At 42.3% G+C, this 20140-nt stretch overlaps 3 protein-coding genes across 3 annotated transcripts in view; 1 reads left to right on the top strand and 2 right to left on the bottom strand.

Moving 5' to 3' along the window:
- Positions 1-12379, top strand: part of LOC144483342 (uncharacterized) — a 96358-nt gene extending 83979 nt beyond the window's left edge. Inside the window, 4 exon segments of the mRNA XM_078202058.1 lie at positions 8476-8594; positions 9569-9880; positions 10793-11101; positions 11597-12379. Coding sequence (XP_078058184.1) covers positions 8476-8594; positions 9569-9880; positions 10793-11101; positions 11597-11988 — 1132 coding nt within the window. The 3' untranslated portion in view covers positions 11989-12379.
- Positions 1-20140, bottom strand: part of LOC144483343 (uncharacterized) — a 263183-nt gene that overhangs the window by 92950 nt on the left and 150093 nt on the right. The gene's annotated exons all lie outside the window — the stretch shown is intronic.
- The window catches only part of LOC144483346 (uncharacterized), a 341173-nt gene that overhangs the window by 233658 nt on the left and 87375 nt on the right, over positions 1-20140 (bottom strand). The gene's annotated exons all lie outside the window — the stretch shown is intronic.

Genomic DNA, 20140 nt, shown 5'->3' with positions numbered 1-20140 from the left:
GTGAGGCTCACCAGCCTGTAGTTCCCAGGCTTTTCATAGAACATAGAAAAAATACAGCACAAACAGGCCCTTCGGCCCACAAGTTACGCCGGTCATGTCCCTACCTACCTAGGCTTATATGTAGGCTTACCTATAACCCTCAATCCTATTAAATCTCATGTGCTCATCCAGAAGTCTCTTAAAAGACCCTATCGAGTTTGCCTCCACCACCACTGACGGCAGCCGATCCCACTCACCCACCACCCTCTGAGTGAAAAACTTACCCCTGACAGCCTTCCTTAAACAAAGGCACAACATTTGCCACTTGCCAATCTTCAGGCACCTCACCTGTGACTATCGATGATTCAAATATCTCTGCTCGGGGACTTGCAATTTCCTCCCGAGCCTCCCACAGTATCCTGGGATACACTTCATCAGGTCCCGGGGATTTATCTACCTTGATGCACTTTAAGACTTCCAGCACCTCCTTCTCTGTTGTAAGTACATTCCTCAAGACATCACTATTTCCCCAAGTTCCTTAACATCCATGCCTTTCTGAACAGTGAATACTGATGAGAAATATTCATTTAGGATCTCACCCATCTCTTGTGGACCCACACATAGATGACCTTGTTGATCCTTAAGAGGTCCTACTCTCTCCCTAGTTGCTCTTTTGCCCTTTATGTATTTGTAGAACCTCTTTGGATTCTCCTTTGCCTCATCTGCCAAAACAATCTCGTGTCCCCTTTTTGCCCTCCTGATTTCTCTCTTAACTCTACTCCGACACCCTCTATACTCTTCAAGGAATCCACTTGATCCCAGCTGCCTATGCATGTCATGTGCCTCCTTCTTCTTCTTGACCAGGGCCTCAATATCTTGAGTCATCCAGGGTTCCCGACTTCTACCAGCCTTGCCCCTCACTCTAAGAGCAATGTGCTTACCCTGAACCCTGGTTAAAACACTTTTGAAAGCCTCCCACTTACCAGACGTCCCTTTGCCTTCCCACAGACTCCCCCAGTTAACTGTTGAAAGTTCCTGCCTGATACCATCAACATTGGCCTTGCCCTAATTTAGAATTTTAACTTTTGGACCTGACCAATCATTTTCCATAGGTATCTTAAAACTAATGGAATTATGGTCACTGGTCCCAAAGTGATCCCTCACTCACACTTTTGTCACCTGCCCTTCCTTATTTCCCAAGAGGAGGTCAGGTTTTGCCCCTCTCTAGTCGGGCCATCCACATACTGAATAAGAAATTCCTCCTGAATACACTCAACAAATTTCTCCCCATCCAAGCCTCGAATACTATGTCTGTCCCAGTCAATGTTGGGAAAGTTAAAATCCCCGACTATTACCACCCTATTTTTCTTGGAACTATCTGTAATCTCCTTACATATTTGCTCCTCAATTTTCCACCGACTATTTGGGTGCCTATAGTACAACCCTATCAAAGTGATTTCCCCCTTCTTATTTCTCAGTTCACCCCTTTTGACTCAGTAGGCGAACCCTCGGATATATCCCCTCTCAGTACTGCCGTGATGTTTTCCTGAATCAAAAGTGCAACTCCACCCCCCTTTCTTTCCTCCTGTTCTATCTTTCCTATGGCATCTTGTTTTTAACTTGTTTTTAAATCGCCCAGAAACTCGTGTCTATTTTAGTTTATAATTGTGGATTTATTGGAGCCAGTTAAATGTGGAAATTTTAAGCATAGCCTGGAGGAATTTGAAATAACTGAGAATTTTATATTGTTGTCACCTCAACCCCAGGTAAAGAACAAAGAGTTTGCAACTGGGATTTTAAATCAACAAAGATTAGATGTTGCCGATAAAATCAGGCCTTGGAAGTTGGCTTAAAAAAGGTTCAGTTACAATGAAGGATCTTGCATCTTATTTTAATCAAGGAGTTGTGAGCTTGCAGTGCTCTGTCGCTTTAAGAAGCTACAGCTGCGAGAGAGAATGCTGATGATTCATTGATTGAAATTTACAAGTTGTGAGAACCTGTGTGTTTTGTTTGTTTTATGTGGATGTTTGCCGATGTGTTTTATCATTGTTTTGGGCTACATTTGTTAAGGTTTATCTTTCTGGAGAATTAACCTTACCTTGAGTCTTTAATTAAAGGCATTTTTGGGAGTTTAAAAACAGCATCAGAAGAATGCTTAAGTAATTAATTTTGGTTATTGTTATTGTAAAGCACATGCTAAGTTACTCTGTTTGTGTATGGACGATATTTGTGGGTTGAAAGCTTTAAGCTTTGAGGTTTTTTGTCTGTGATTTAAATCAAACAGATTTTTAAAAAGGAAGTGTAATTAATAAAACTTTTTTTTTCAAAAGTTATGAACCTGGAGCCATATTTACTGGACAGAGACAGGATTCCAGGATATTTTACTAAACATGCAGGAATTTTAATCCGGATAAAACTCACATGTGAGAATGAGAGTTTTAATTTGTAATGGTTATTTAAAATTTGGTACATATGAAATGATTCTGACCAATCCTGTGTTGGATTGATCTTGGGTTAAACTTCCTGTCAGGTCCAAAGATTTATTCCTGACACAAGTAACACAATGAAAAGGAAAATTCTGGAATTGGATACTGAAGAAAAGAGTTTAAAAGGAGAGATTATTAAATAGAAATGATTCCCAGACCGTGTGGTCGTTAGGTTGGAACAAAGGAAGGGTGCTGACATCCATTTGAGAACTTTTAATCCACCCCTTTTCAAACTCAGTCTATGTACAAAGAAAACCCCAAGGATGGTAGATAAGGGTGTCTGGAAAACATCATGATGGGGGCACCTATCTGTCCATGAGATGATCACAAAGCCCCATGATGCCCAGATACTAATTTCATTGGACCTTTCTGTAATGTGTGTAATCTATAACCATTCTGATTGGATTGTGTCCAGCTGGGATGGGCTGAGTAACTGGATAAGAATTGATGATTTTCTTTATTGGGTGGAGTTACACATGGTCAGCCCCTGTGGCTTCTCCCCGCTGGCGTAACTCAATAAACTGTCTGTCGATTGAATCAGGTTTAAGTGTTGAATGATTCTTCTGAGTTCATTCCCCCCCAACACACTGGGTACATTACCACTTCATCCTCGGGAGTGGCCTAATAGGCCGTGGTCCAGACTACATGTGGACTTTGGGGGGCCTTTCATGAATCACATGTGTTTGCTTGTTGTAGATGCACATTCAAAATGCTTGGAAGCACAGATCATGAGTAATATTACAGGGCAATTAGGACTAGTTTAGTGGTAAAAACTGGGCGGCATGGACAAGTTGGGCCGAAGGGCCTGTTTCCATGCTGTAAACCTCTATGACTCTAACTACCATTTTTGTGGCGTGAAGTTCCCACAATTGGAAAGCAGCCAGGTTAGTTAAATAGACAGCCTTAATTGTGAGACAATTAAATAATAAATGATTCATTAATACATATGTTATAAAGGCTGGAAATGTAAATTTGAACACAAGTTTATAACTTTTCGAATTATAAACACATTAAGAATGGTTAAAATGCTGTGGGAATTATCAGATGTTCCCTTCCCATGCTGACAGAATAAAAAAAGATGAAAGGACTTGTTAACCTTGACTGGAGGGAATGAATCGGCTCCTGTTCAAGATGTCTCAACATTGAGTGACTGATGTGAACCAATTATCGGTCGACCCAATTATCAGGCTACCCCAAGCTAAGAGATATCGTTTGAGAGAAAGATATGTCTTAAAATTAAGACAATGTGTGCAATTAGCTAAAAACCAAATCAATTTCATTATTGACAAGTTATGGCTAATTCCTAACAATTGGCTGAGCTGGGCTTTCTACATTTTTAAAGTATAAAAAAGGGATTCGAGAAACCAATTTGGTAAAAGTTTTTTAAAGTTAACTTTTTTTATAGTTTGTTTATTAGTGTCACACATAGACTTACATTAACATTGCAATGAAGTTACTCTGAAAATCCCCCAGTCGCCACACTCTGGCGCCTGTTTGGGTAAACTGAGGGAGAATTTAGCATGGCCAATGTACCCAACCAGCACGTCTTTCAGACTGTGGGAGGAAACCGGAGCACCCGGAGGAAACCTGCACAGACACGGGGAGAATGGGCGAACTCTGCACAGCCAGTGACCCAAGCCGGGACTCGAACCCTCTGCTGTGAGGCAGCAGTGCCTCACAATGTGCCCTGCAGAGAGACGTTGGGAGCTGTTAGTTTTACAAGTTATCCACGTTTTCAGAGCCATCACTTCATGTCCTGGTTTGAGAAGGATGGAGAGAAGTTAAAGTTCAGCTTTCCTCCTTTTGCTGTAGATCCATACTTTGCTTTTTTATCTTTCTGACTTGTTACATTTTTAATGGTTCATAAACTTTCTGAATTCACCGTTTAAAATATCCTTTCTTGCCATATGGTTAAGTCACAAACCTGGTGTGATTTACGATGAGGGAAGTTATTGTAAACGAGAGAACCCCCATAAATCTTAGTTCAAACAAATCAAAGTTCTTATAAATGGAATGTTATCCTTTATTCTGAGAGAAATTGAACATAGAAGTAAAGATGTTATGCTCCAGTTGTGCAGGGCGTTGCTGAGATTGCACCTTGAACACAGGGTACAATTTTGTCTCCTATTAAACAAAGGACATAAATGCATTGGAAGCAGTTCAGAGGAGGTTCACAAGATTGATTCCCAATCCAGTAGTGTGAAACATTAACACTGTTTCTCTCTCCACAGATGCTGCAAGACGTGTTGTGTTTTTCCAGCTCTTTCTGTATTTATTTTAGATCTACCTGTAGTGGTAGGAAAAACACTATTTACTATCCAGGATAAAATAAATGTCCTTTCAGTGGAAATGTGCTCTCCCAGGCTCAAAGAGCATCAGAGAACGAGAAGCAAAGTCGTGAGACCGGCCAGTCCAGCAGGAGGAAACCCTCCGACCCTCCCACTTCACCAACTGTCAGAATGAACATGGTTCAGTCCTGGATGTGATTAACAGCAGCAGGAACAGCAGAATCCAACCCCTGTCATCATTCGTGAACTCGCTGGTGTCTCCGCAGGCTGGATGACTGAGTGAATCCTTTCCCACACGCACAGCAGGTGAACGGTCTCTCCCCAGTGTGAACTCACTGGTGTTGCCGCAGGTGGGATGACGTTCTAAATCTCTTTGTGCAGTGAGAGCAGCTGAACGGTCTCTCCTCAGTGTGAATGCACTGGTGGATCATCATATCCCGAGAACTTTTGAAACCACTTCCACAATCCGAGCATTTAAAGGGTCTCTCATTGGTGTGAGTGAGATTGTGGCTCAGCAGGCGAGATGAATGAGTGAATTCCTTCCCACACACAGAGCAGGTGAACGGTTTCTCCCTGGTGTGAACTCACGGTGTGATCACACGGGTTGGATTCTGCTGTTATTGTTTCTGCTCTCAATTACATCCAGGATTACATTTTGTTCATTCTCACAGTTAGTCAATGAGGAGGGTCGGAGGGTTTCTTTCTGCTGGACTGGCCGGTCTCATGACTTTGCCTCCAGTGGGCTGATGCTCTTTGAGTCTTGTTGCGAATACCTGGTTTCAGATTTCACACGGATCACAGAGTGACGGTGTGAGGAAGTTCAGAGATCTTTAGTCAGCATTTTTGTCCAAAACCCCCCAAATGCCCATCCAATTTCCTTTGTAATTGTTTATTGTCTCCACTTCCTCCACCCTCGGAGGCAGCGAGTTCCAGGTCATTACCATTCACTGCATCAAAATATTCTTCCTCACATTCCCCCCCCCCCCGCCCCGCATCCCTGACCCAAAACCTTAAATCTGTGACCCCCTCATCCTTGTCCAATCAGCTAATGGGAATAGCTTTTCTTTGTCCACCTTATCTAAACCTGTCAGAATCTTGTCCACCTCTATCAAATCTCCCCTCAACCTCCTTTGCTCCAAGGGGAACAACCCCAGCCTGACATCGACAATAAAGAACAAACTAACAGAATATGTTAATACCTGAAATCAAATGTGAATGTTTAATTTCTGTTTTAAAGATATTGTGAATATATTGTCCTGGACAATAAAGAAATTGGAATAACTCACCTTGGGTGTGGTTGAATAAAATATATCAATCTGGTATCCACCTACAGTCTAGTGAAAGGCTGGAATGTGTAGCTGGGATGAATAAATTGATCACTTTCTCTGGGAGATATTTACATCTTTGTTCATGAACTTTGTTTTAAAGAAATCTACATTTGAAAGCCTGGTCACTGCATGAAACATCAGCACCATAACAGGGGGAGATAAGAAAGACAGACACTCACTTTGATCTTTTCATCCGCGCATCTGAGAGTTAAGAATGTGTGACATGATTTTGGGATACCGGAGTGAGTGTACAGATGTGATTTGTTACATGTGAAAAATAGCAAGCCTAAATTCATGGTGAGATGGAGTGAAGAGCGGGTCCCAAACACACACAGCTACTTGAGACACAGCAGGAGATGACATGGTTCATGTGGCCAGGGGATTGAGACAACATTGGGACATCATCAAGGCATTGAAACACACTCCAGAGAGAAACTGAGTTCAAAACAATCAGGGTCCAATTAAACACAATACACATGGACAGAAAGTGAGTGAAATTAAAGTAAAATGAATAATATTATAGATTGGGACAATTAACCGCTTGGGAGAAATAATACTGAATAAGAACTGTCCACAATTTGGATACGGGTAAAGAGAGAGCTAGAGAATCTTTTACATCCATGCTTGATCTGTTGCTTGAAGCATCTGTCCTTATGTACGAGTAACCTAAAACTCACGGTGCTCCTTCAGGAGAGGACAAGATCGAGTCGATGTTACCCCAGGTGGGACCAGAAGAGAACTGGAAAATAACAGTGAAATTGAGTGAGGATCAGAGAGAGAGTTCTCCTCCCCCCTCAAGGTATGGACTGTAAGAATCCTGGGGGACCCCCAACTTTGGGTTTTCTTGCGAATTAGTGAACATTAAATTAAATTCTATGACTGGCTGTGCATTCAGTTTGAATTTGATTGTTACACTTCTCCTGTTTTTATTCCTGTTGTGATTACACTCGGGGTAAGGATGGTTGACAGGTGACAGGATGGGAAATTGTGGTTTGGGTCATTGACCAAATGTTTACTGATCCGAAAGGTGTAAAAGGGGCCAAACTTCAGCAGAAATCCAGCAGAGCTGAGAACAGACAACTTGCTGTGTGGGAACAGGGAGATAAACAGCTCCCAGAGGACAGAGAAAACAAGAGGGCCTTGAGTCCTAGATGACACCTGGGTGTGAAGGCCACCATGTTTTCACTGCTTGGCATGGGAATGCTGACTCCCTGTACCAGGGACGGAGCATGGGAAGACAATTGGTTTTAGAGTTTGATGTGGCTTGGGCAGATACAGATGGTTCAGTGACAGGTTTTGTTATGTTAGCTGGACAATGATTGGGTTAAATCAGTCTCCATAGATTTTGTGATGTAACGAAGTACAAGAAGGGATTCCCCGAGCACAGAGATTAGTCGAGGTTTTACATATTGCATTGACTGGTGCCATGGCATCTGGGGCAGAGCAGGGAGCATTTCCGTGGAGATGCTGCTTCTACCCAAAGTGTAATGGTAATGCTGCTGCACTTTGATACGACTGCTCAGACATTAGACTGTGTCAGCTCTTATTGATACTGAATAAAATCTAACCACTGTCACCAATAAGGGTTATCACCGTGAATCATTTCAGAGTTTGGGAAAAGGGGAGAAAGGGTTAATTGATTCCCTGATCCCCATTTTCTAACATCGCTGTGTCAAAAATAAAATCTCATCTCCCCCTCTGGCTCCTTTGCCAATTACCTTAGAGGGACTCACTTTCTGTTAAAGAGCCTGCCAACCCCTCTCACCCACTTTCCCTAAAGTGCATCAATCTCATCAGGAAAAGTCCACAACAATCAAATATTTTTACTGATGAAAGTTTATTAATGAAACAGAACATGGTTAAAAACAAACAGAAAGTGACTTGAGGATCAAAGACAACCAGAGTAAAAGGATGTTCACAATGTTCTGGACACAAATGTTTTAATAGGGACATATGAGGATAAGTTCATAATTCTAGTCAAATCGTGATGTAAAAACATAGAAAATCGAAGCAGGAGTAGGCCATTCGGCACTTTGAGCCTGCTCCGCCATTCACTTTGATCATGGCTCGTCAATATCCTGATCCCGCCTACTACCCATCCCTTGATCCCTTTAGCACCAAGCGCTAAATCTGATAGAAAAATAAATTGTATAAACATGTTTGATTAATTAATAAACGCAAGTAAGAGGTTAACATTTTCATTCGGCTATTTTTTCCCAGTGACACCGTCTCCTCCCACTCTGTACAGCCTGATCTCCTCCTGTCAGCAACACAACACCGGCGGCTCCGTCACCTATGGCTGTTTGGCGATGGACTACTCTCCAGAAATCACCAGTCTCACCTGGAAGAAAAATGGACAACTGATCACCACTGGATTTAAGACTTATCCATCAGTGAGAAACACGAAGGGAACCTGAGCAGCCAGTTAACCATCACCCAGTCAAAGGGAGAGTGCAGCAAAATCGACTGTGAGGTTCGACACAGCGACTCCGTCAAGAGCATTGGAATGCAATGTAAGTGTTGTGGAACTTGGGCAAGACAGGAACGCTGTGATTGAACTGTATAAGGCTTTAGTTATAACTGATTTGTAGTACACTGAAAAAAATTGAATTATGCAAAATCCAGGTCAGTGTCTACTGACTGAAAAGTTGTTCAGAACCAAAGAACAACAGGACTGTTACTGTGCAGAATGAGGCCATTTAGCCCATCATGTCTGTTCTGGCGAAAAGGGAGAACGAATAAACTAGCCTGACATTTTGAGCCCATTTTCCAGCCCTTGCGCCGTAGCCATGCAGGTTAAAGCACCTGAGATGCAGACGTAATGACCTTTTAAATGAGCATGCTCCCTGGTAATTGAGCCCTCCACTTAGGGAATGAATTATTTCTGCCTACATCCCTTATAATTTTGTGAACCACAATTACGTCACGCCTCAGCCTCTTCTTTTTCCAAGGAGAAAAATCCCTGCCTGTCCAATCTCGCCTCAAGGCTGCAATTTTCAGGCCCTGGCAACATCCTTGTTAACCTCATCTCTCTCCAGAGTCATTACGTCATTCCTGCAACGTGGTGACCAGAACTGTACAGCAAACTCCAAACGTGGCCTAACTAGCGTTTTATACAGCTCCATCATTGCATCACTGTTTTTGTATTCAATACCTCACATAACAGAGAAACTAATCCGATATGCTTTCTTGATCAACTTTTCCAGCTACCCTACCATCTACAAGGACCTGTGGACGTGCACTCTAAGGTCTTGCATTTCCTCAATCCCTCTTAACATTCCAGTTTATTGCCTTGCTTTGTTTTCCCTCCCCAAATGCATTGTGTGGCACTTTTGACGGTTGAATTCCATTCGCCATTTCCCTGCCAATTCAACCAAACCATGGATATAATTCTCAAATCGGCAGCTATTTTGCTAAAATAAAAGAACTAATTTTAATTGATGTCAATTGAATCTTCAAGTAACGTCTGAACATTTGTTTGTTGAAGGCCCAATCGTTATCACCCCAACCGTTATCCTCACCGTGAGTTCCAGTGAAGAAATCACCAGCAGAAAATTTGCAACCATCGTCTGTTCAATCATCGATTTCCGGCCAAAGTCAATGACGGTGAAGTGGCTGAAGAATGGACAACCCATGGATTCAGGAATTGTCACCTCTCCCGCCTGTCAAGTGAATGGGAACTTCTCGGCCAGCAGTCGGCTGACAGTCTCCGCTCAGGAATGGATCAGCAAAGCGGTCTATACCTGCCAGGTCACTCATGAAGAATTCACTCAGAGTCAGAACATCAGCGGATCTCTGGGTAAGAGACTCAAACCGAGGATAAAATATACCATTCCGATGTTAATCGGAATTAGGGATCTATTAAAGTTAGTACAAAGCACAGAACAACTTCTAATTTACTGTCATGTGGTTTGCTGCATTATTGCCCCATTCAGAATTTCATCACAACAGCAATTTCTGTTCTTCCTTCATGAGATGTGCATTTATTTCCCATCCCTGAGGTCACTTAAGTGTCAACCACATTGCTGTGGATCTGGAGTCACATGCATGCCAGGCCAGATAAAGACAGCAGATTTACTTTTTTAAGGGCATTCGTGAACCAGGTGGGCTTTCACAACAACGGCTTCATGATGATCATTTGACTTTTAATTATAGATTTTTATTGAATTCCAATTTCACCATTTGCAGTGGTAAGATTCGAATCCGTGTCTCTTCAATTAGAGTCTTGTCCTCGGTCTCTTGGATTACAAGTCCATTGACAATACCACTGCCTCCCCTTGAAAGAGTGTTTCTTTCTATTTTGAAGTAACATAGTGAGCGAGGCGGCCTTGATGTCAGCTTTTTTCCTGAGACGGCTGGTAAGATTTGGAGAAACAGTTGGTGTTGGACTGTTTCACAGGTCACAGCGGAGGGGTTAAATGTTGGAAAGTGCATTCACCCTAATAATAAATCAATGACAAGTATTGTGTTCCCGAGTTGGGGCATGGTTTGGAATGCTGCAATGCTGATTCATGAGAATGATACCGCTGCTAAAATATTTTAATAAAGAGAATAATTTCACAGAACAAGCTGGTTTTCCATCGTCTATAGAAGTTTAAAGGCGATACTTAGAGGTTGATATCTCGAAGGCGACTTTTTCTCCTTTAGGGTGAATACTACTGTCCTGCTTCTGAAGAGGGAACTTGGGTTGATTTTCATTTGTCATTTACAGATCCTTCCCAGTGCCAAGATCAAACAGTGACGATACAGCCACCACCAATAGAACAGGTCTTACTGGAGGCAACAGTCACCTTAACCTGCATCATTTCTAATGCTCCTTATGGAGTCAACGTGTCCTGGATCCGAGACAGGAAGTATTTGAAATCAGAGATTGCCGAAAAGCCAGGAGCGGATCCTGACAGCGTGGTCAGCAAATTAAACATCTCGACAGAAGCCTGGCTGAGTGCGGCTGTGTTTCACTGCGTGGTGAGCCATCAGGATCTACCGACTCCTTTAAGAAAATCCATCCACAAGGAAACAGGTGAGCTGAGAGATTGAAGCAATAAATGCGTCACTGTGTCTATTTCCAGTGTAAGTGGACTGGTCAATATTTAGTATTCAGTGCATTAATGGTGTCCCCTGAGTGGAAACTCCACTAACTAAAGACTCTGGTCCTGCAGATATTTTTACGGGGATATTTGATGTGTTGATGAATGAAAAGTGAACTGAAGGCGATGTTATTGGATTTAGATCGAATAAGGAGAGAGGAGCCTGATGTGGAGCATGAAAACCAATAAAAAAGCAGATCAGTTGGGCCGAAGAGCCTGATTGAGTGCTGTAAACTTTCTGAAACTTTCCAGTCCAACCCGCTGAGTTATTTGAGAAAACAATTGCGTTCAACTCTCCTCCAAGCTGGAAGTCAAAAATGGAAACATTTAAAATCGAAAGCGAAGCACATTTTTCTGATCCCTAGCCAGCAGTTTCATTGTCTCCAGAATCCTCCAGTTTATTGACATTTATTGTACTTTTTCTGCAGATCCAAATCCGCGGGAACCGTTCGTCTCTGTCCTCCTGCCCTCGACAGAAGAAGTCTCCGCTCAGAGATTCGTCTCCCTCAGCTGCTTAGTGAGACGTTTCTCCCCGCGAGAGATTTTCGTCAAATGGACTGTCAACGACAAGCCGGTGAATCCTGGGAACTACAGGAACACCGAGGTGGTCGCGGAGAACGGGAATAGCTCCTTCTTCATGTACAGCCTGTTATCCATTGCAGCAGAGGAGTGGTCCAGCGGTGCTTCTTACTCCTGTGTGGTGGGACATGAAGCCATCCCCTTGAAGATCATCAACAGAACAGTTGACAAATCCAGCGGTAAACCCAGTTTTGTGAACATTTCCCTTGCACTGATGGACACCGTTAATTCATGTCAATGAGAATCATTCGCGAACATTAAAAACTTCAATAAAAATAATAAAATATTTTTCCTCTAACGATAAATGAAATAGCCAAACGCTTAATTGATTGTTTTTCAGTTTTACTTCCATTAGATATCTTTGGTTTGAGTCAGATATTTTCAGGTCTCAGGCCCAAGTCTTGTTGAACCAGTGCACCCAGCTCAGGTACACCCTGTGTTCGAGACAGAGTAGAGCACATTCATTACATGATTCTGCAAAATATCTTCACCGACTTTCCTCCCTGAGGAAAAATCCGACAATTTGAACATTTCTGACAAACGAACACAACATTTAGATCTCGGTGTTCCTGCTTCTCTCGTTGTCCATGCCTTTACGCATTGATGTCATATTTAAGCTGCTGCACCACACCCACTGGAGTGAGGGTCACACAGAAACATGGAGCAATAATCCCCCCATCAGAGAGAGGGAGAATGAAATTGTGAACATACCGGATTCCTACTCACCCAACAAAGAGAGGGGAGGAGCAGTAGCTAACCCATGTACCACCACTTCCTCAATGAAAAGAGGAGGAATGGCCTTATTTAATCCACTGTACCTCCACCTCCTCAGTGGTTAGAACCATCAGGGACATTGCTTCACCAGGTTGAGAGTAGGAAACTATGAGCTCACTCTCCTCACTCTCCCCGAGTAGCGTGTTTGGAAGGGAACGGCTCTCTACTATAAGGACTCAGTTGTCAACAGTACAAATTAGCTTCCGTTTACTTGCTGCAGATTTTGAAGTATCATTATCAAAGTGTCATTGAAGTATATAATACACATATACATCTATATATATATATATATATATATATATATATATGTGTGTGTGTGTGTGTACTTATATACATATATAATTATGCAACATAATTTTAAAATGTTGCCACACTCTTGTTCCTGTTAATCATGTGCTGGAATTGATTTCCCATGATACAAATTTAAACAAATAATAGAATCCTCCCCGGTTTTCACTGTTCTGTCACTGAGGTTTCTGAGATGCATCAATGAATTATTTCATTCGCTCTCCTGATATCACCATGCCACTCACATAAAAGAAATTTATACAGCAAACACTGAAAATGTGCTCTATTATTCATATTGTTTGGATCATGTTCAGTTAATGATTGCCGGTGAAACTTGAAGCAACAGTTAAAAAATACACACACTGACAATACCGCACAGAACTGTCACAATTATAAATACACACATGGGCGTACACATACACACACACACACAGACACACACACACATCGACACAAATGCACAAATACACGCACAAATACACATACTCACAAATATTCACACAAATGCAGAAAGACACATGTAAATACACACACACAAATGCATGCACATATACAGAAATACGGACAGGCGCATTCAAATACAGACATAGAAGCACACATACACAGCACATACACATGCACAGAACACACAGATGCATGCATACACACAGATACACTTTCACACACCATAGGTACATGCAATACTTGCACAAACGTACACACATGCAGAGAAACAAGAATGCGCACACAAATGCACTCATGGACAACGCAGGCACAAACGAAAATACACACACAAATACACACAGACACAAATACACCCACACAAAAATACACCCATACATAAATACATCCGTACACAAATATACATAGGCACACACACATATTCTCTCTCTCTCTCTCTCTCTCTCTCTCTCACACACACACACACACACACACGGATACATAGACTCGCGCTTGTACAGTCACTAAAACAACAACATACGTAGATAATCAAATATGTACAAACGCACACATATACACATAAAACACACAAGTACATACACATTCACATACGTGAGTAGGTACACAGTCCCAAATACAAACACATACATGCAGAGACACAATACAGACAGATACACACGCATGCAGACCCACATAAATAGACAAGCACATACATCATCTCAAATAAATACATATATTAGCACACATTCACGCTGACAGGAATATAGATATAAAGACGCACAATGTTATACACATTAACAAACATACATGGAAATATATATAAACAAATTAGCAGACTGCATATAGATGAACAGACTGCAAAACATTTACACGCAAACATGTGGACGCAAACATGAACATGCTCATACAGAACAGAACACCATAGCACACATTACTACACATCGAAACACAAACATACATCAACACACCGTTATAAAGAACTATCAACACGTATATACATGTACTGACCTGTTAACAGACATGCACAGAAACACACGGAGAGACAGACGCACACAGAAAGGGAAACAAACATTACTAGAGTCACAGAAATTAACACATAGCAATAGGCATAAACACACGTGCGCCCATTAAGAATGGCATTAATACATATTCATAGACTTCACACAATAATAGAGTCATACATACACAATGACAGAAGAATAAAATATACACACAGATGCAGACAACTTCACAAATCAACAACCATAGGCAAATGAACAAGTACCTTAACACTGTTGCACACATATTAACTCAGAGCCAAGAATAATGCAGACCAGGAGATGCTCATGCACACGCACACAAACGCATGATCTTAAATACAAATGGTAGGCAAATGATGAATGTAAAATTTAAAGGTGATTTTTTAATGCACATATCCACAGATTAACTATCCAAATGTACAATGAACAGACAAACACGTTGAGAAGCTGAATTAAGCTCATGATCTATTTCCACCATAAAGAAGCACAGATCGGAAATTACATCCCAACTCTTAAACAACAACATTTAGTTTATAAATCAGTAACCATCTGTGAAAACAATCATTGATCAGTGAACGTTCCTCGATATCAGTCATAACATTGTTCAATAAGGGATAGTGGCAAATAGTTCAAAAATAAACTGATACTCAATTAAACATCTTCAGTGTTTTCTGACATGGACTGTCCAAGGAATGTCAATAAAGATCAGGTGTGAAAATAGTTACGGAGATCGGTTACTGAGTGTCCTGAATTTAACAGTAGATATACATTGAAAATTAAATTCGAGATTAAATGAACAGCTTAAAAAGGAGAACGGGGAACATAAAAGTAACAATAAGATCACCTGGAGAAATAAAGTAATCTAATTTCAGTTCCTGGTCTCCGTCCCCTAGACTCCACCGACCGCGTCTGGATTGACGACAATGAGGATGATAACAGCAACATCTGGACAACCGCTTCTACATTCATCGTGCTGTTCTTCCTGAGCATTTTCTACAGCACTGCGGTCACTCTGGTGAAGGTGAGATGATTCAATTCACTCACATTCCAAACTGGCAGAATGGATTTGAAAAAATTCTCAATGTTTCGCTGATTAAAAACTCTAACATTAATGTCCCGCATCATCAACATCTGCTTCATTATTGTATCTTTCTTTTACAGATCAAATGATGGGTTGAATTTTGGAAGCTGCAGATTTCCCTCAGCTGATTATCAAGATCTCTGTGTGGATCAAATACAATATCTGCTCTCGGTGACTCTATCAGTAAAATTCTCTCAGTTTATCATTCTGAATCCGTAACTGAGGCAATCATAGACGTTAATTCAGTTTTCAGTGTGAAATGTACGAGGCATTTTTTGTTATAATGTAATTGTGGTTAATAGTTTCCCCGTAGTTTAAAGATCATGTATAAATAAGAAACTTTTCTCACTCCTTATTCACATTTGATAATTCCTCTTTCTATTAAGGTCCTGTTTTCTCTTTCTGGTGTATGTAACAGATGTACAGATACTGACGGATTCCTTGTGCATCTGTTCTGTTCTCCATGTGAAGCTCAATCGTTATGTTCACTTTTCTAACTTTAAAAGAATAATGTTGCTGTAAAATATTCTCTCAATTTTTAAAATAAATATTGAATGAAATTTTAACCATCTCTGGCTTGGCTTAATTCCGTTCTCCAAAACACATCCACTCCGCCCCATTTTCCCTATTATACGGTTTCCCCTCTTTCCCAGACAGGGATTTTCCCCAGTCATGTGTGGGATGTGGTTGAACTCAATTCCCTTTCGTGAAAGAGTCACTGCGCCACCCAGTGACCCACACGTGTAAATACACCGTCATGTCTGCCTTTTTATGATAAAATCCAGATACAGAATGAATGAATAATGAGGAGAACCGCGGTGATTTCACGCATAGACTGGTCTGTCACTGACGAGTTTCAGGTAATTCTAAACAGCAACGGCTCCTTCATTAGAGGCCGATGCAGGACAGCATGTGGCAGAAGATAGTTTCCTATACACTGTCCCTTAAAAACTCTATCAGTGTCGCTGCAGCGTGGGTTAACAGAGTGTATCTCTCTATATATCGTCCGATGAAATACTTCCCAGGCAGGCAAACCACAAGCTAGATAGAGAACACATACAGAACAGATGTGAAACCATGGGGTGAATCCAAGAGACTGAGGTGTATTTCACATAAGCACATCATCGATTGCAAATTTCCGAATTATGACTCGTGTTGTGGGATAATTTGAGATGACCAATACTGTCGTTAACTACAGACAATATAAAACTTACGGGGCAGGTATCTCTGTGTGAGGAGGTCAAAATGAACATTCCCACCGGCTCATTTCCAAAACTGGATAGACACGTGATCCTGAGTCCCAGTACGATCTATTCTATGTCTAAACATTGAATGTCCCCATTCATAAAGTTGCAAAATGCGTTCCCTCGCCAGAAACTTTTAGATATTAATTCTGCAACTACTAAGGTTCCCAGGCCATTGGCTCTCAACTCTTCGATTTATCATCATACCTTACAGTGACTTGCTTTTGGTTGAAATGAACAATAAGTCATTCAATACATAAATTACATTTAAAATATGAGCATATATGTTTTATAATGGTCGGCTTATGATGAAAGTAAGGAGGTGTGGGATAGAGGGAAAGTTGGCCGATTGGATAGGTAACTGGCTATCTGATCGAAGACAGAGGGCGGTGGTGGATGGAAAATTTTCGGACTGGAGGCAGGTTGCTAGCGGAGTGCCGCAGGGATCAGTGCTTGGTCCTCTGCTCTTTGTGATTTTTATTAATGACTTAGAGGAGGGGGCTGAAGGGTGGATCAGTAAATTTGCTGATGACACCAAGATTGGTGAAGTAGTGGATGATGTGGAGAGCTGCAAAGAGACATAGATAGGATGCAAAGCTGGGCTGAAAAATGGCAAATGGAGTTTAACCCTGATAAATGTGAGGTGATTCATTTTGGTAGGTCTAATTTAAATGTGGATTACAGGGTCAAAGGCCTTTCCATCCACCTCCATCTCACCATGTTCTTCCACAGGTTGTGGATGATATGAGCATCTCCTGGGGATTCTGGTCTGGTCCTTTGTATTTTCCGACATTCCTGAATCTGAGATCTTTTCATTCTAATGTCCTGGAGTTCAGCCCTGAGATTTGAGTTGCTGACCTGTCATATCAACTTCAGAGAGAGAAGGATGAACGGCCAGCATGCGAGTTCAGAAGACCTTCTCTGAATGGTTCCAGTTGAAAATTAAAGTTTCTTTCTGCTCGAATCTCTATTACTCATCATGTCTGCCGTCCCACGCAGCCAAGGGCCGACCCTCCCTCTCTCTTTTACTTTTACCTTCAGTGGTCTGACTCCCCATCTCAATGTACTTTCCCCAAGATCGGGAGGTCTCACGTTGGTCAGGGCGACCGTTTCTTTTCTAACGCGTGCTCTACTGAATCTGGGAATGAGTGATTGGATAATGTAGAGGGAGATGTGTATTGCATCACACCTATACCTCACCTGTCCAATAATGTGACACCAGATTGTAGGGAGAGATTTTAATTCTATCTGTGCTTAACCTTTGGACTTAATAACACGCTTTGCTGATAACCAGTAAACACACACCACACACACATACATTTTAGTTGTTATGAGTCTTTGCTGGTTGGGGCGATGAAAAGATTCTATTCAGAACAAATTATTAATACAACTTTATGAAAGATGGAAGTATTCATATAAGAACAAAGAACAAAGAACAATACAGCACAGGAACAGGACCTTCGGCCCTCCAAGCCCGTGCCGCTCCCTGGTCCAAACTAGACCATTCTTTTGTGTCCCTCCATTCCCACTCCGTTCATGTGGCTATCTAGATAAGTCTTATACGCTCCCAGTGTGTCCGCCTCCACCACCTTGCCCGGCAGCGCATTCCAGGCCCCCACCACCCTCTGTGTAAAATACGTCCTTCTGATATCCGTGTTAAACCTCCCCCCACCCCCCTCACCTTGAACCTATGACCCCTCGTGAACGTCACCACCGACCTGGGAAAAAGCTTCCCACCGTTCACCCTATCTATGCCTTTCATAATTTTATACACCTCTATTAGGTCACCCCTCATCCTCCGTCTTTCCAGTGAGAACAACCCCAGTTTACCCAATCTCTCCTCATAACTAAGCCTTTCCATACCAGGCAACATCCTGGTAAACCTCCTCTGTACTCTCTCTCAAGCCTCCACGTCCTTCTGGTAGTGCGGCGACCAGAACTGGACGCAGTATTCCAAATGCGGCCAAACCAACGTTCTATACAACTGCAACATCAGACCCCCAACTCTTATACTCTATGCCCCGTCCTATAAAGGCAAGCGTACCATATGCCTTATTCACTACCTTCTCCACCTGTGACGTCACCTTCAAGGATCTGTGGACTTGCACACCCAGGTCCCTCTGCGTATCTACACCCTTTATGGTTCTGCCATTTATCGTATAGCTCCCCCCTACGTTAGTTCTACCAAAATGCGTCACTTCGCATTCATCCGGAATGAACACCATCTGCCATTTCTTTGCCCAAATTTCCAGCCTATCTATATCCTTCTGTAGCCTCTGACAATGTTCCTCACTATCTGCAAGTCCAGCCATTTTCGTGTCGTCCGCAAACTTACTGATCACCCCAGTTACACCTTCTTCTAGATCGTTTATAAAAGAACAAAGAACAAAGAACAGTACAGCACAGGAAACAGGCCCTTCGGCCCTCCAAGCCTGTGCCGCTCCTTGGTCCAACTAGACCAATCGTTTGTATCCCTCCATTCCCAGGCTGCTCATGTGACTATCCAGGTAAGTCTTAAACAATGTCAGCGTGCCTGCCTCCACCACCCTACTTGGCAGCGCATTCCAGGCCCCCACCACCCTCTGTGTAAAAAACGTCCCTCTGATGTCTGAGTTATACCTCGCCCCTCTCAGCTTGAGCCCGTGACCCCTCGTGATCGTCACCTCCGACCTGGGAAAAAGCTTCCCACTGTTCACCCTATCTATACCCTTCATAATCTTGTACACCTCTATTAGATCTCCCCTCATTCTCCGTCTTTCCAAGGAGAACAACCCCAGTCTACCCAATCTCTCCTCATAGCTAAGACCCTCCATACCAGGCAACAATCTGGTAAACCTTCTCTGCACTCTCTCCAATGCCTCCACGTCCTTCTGGTAGTGCGGCGACCAGAACTGGACGCAGTACTCCAAATGCGGCCTAACCAGCGTTCTATACAGCTGCATCATCAGACTCCAGCTTTCATACTCTATACCCCGTCCGATAAAGGCAAGCATACCATATGCCTTCTTCACCACCTTCTCCACCTGTGTTGCCACCTGCAAGGATTTGTGGACTTGCACACCTAGGTCCCTCTGTGTTTCTATACTCCTGATGACTCTGCCATTTATTGTATAACTCCTCCCTACATTATTTCTTCCAAAATGCATCACCTCGCATTTATCCGGATTAAACTCCATCTGCCACCTCTCCGCCCAATTTTCCAGCCTATCTATAATCCTGCTGTATTGCCCGACAATGCTCTTTGCTATCCGCAATTCCAGCCATCTTCGTGTCATCCGCAAACTTGCTGATTACACCAGTTACACCTTCTTCCAAATCATTTATATATATCACAAATAGCAGAGGTCCCAGTACAGAGCCCTGCGGAACACCACTGGTCACAGACCTCCAGCCGGAAAAAGACCCTTCGACCACTACCCTCTGTCTCCTATGGCAAAGCCAGTTCTCCACCCATCTAGCCACTTCTCCTTGTATCCCTTGTTTATATAAATCACAAACAACAGAGGTCCCAATACAGAGCCCTATATGAATAAAATAAACACGCATTATGACACTGAATACCAGCAA

This window comes from Mustelus asterias, unplaced genomic scaffold, assembly GCF_964213995.1.
Source record: "Mustelus asterias unplaced genomic scaffold, sMusAst1.hap1.1 HAP1_SCAFFOLD_63, whole genome shotgun sequence".
Lineage (NCBI taxonomy): Eukaryota > Metazoa > Chordata > Chondrichthyes > Carcharhiniformes > Triakidae > Mustelus > Mustelus asterias.
Note: the sequence above shows the minus strand (reverse complement) of the source record. Positions and strands in the feature narration are given on the sequence as shown.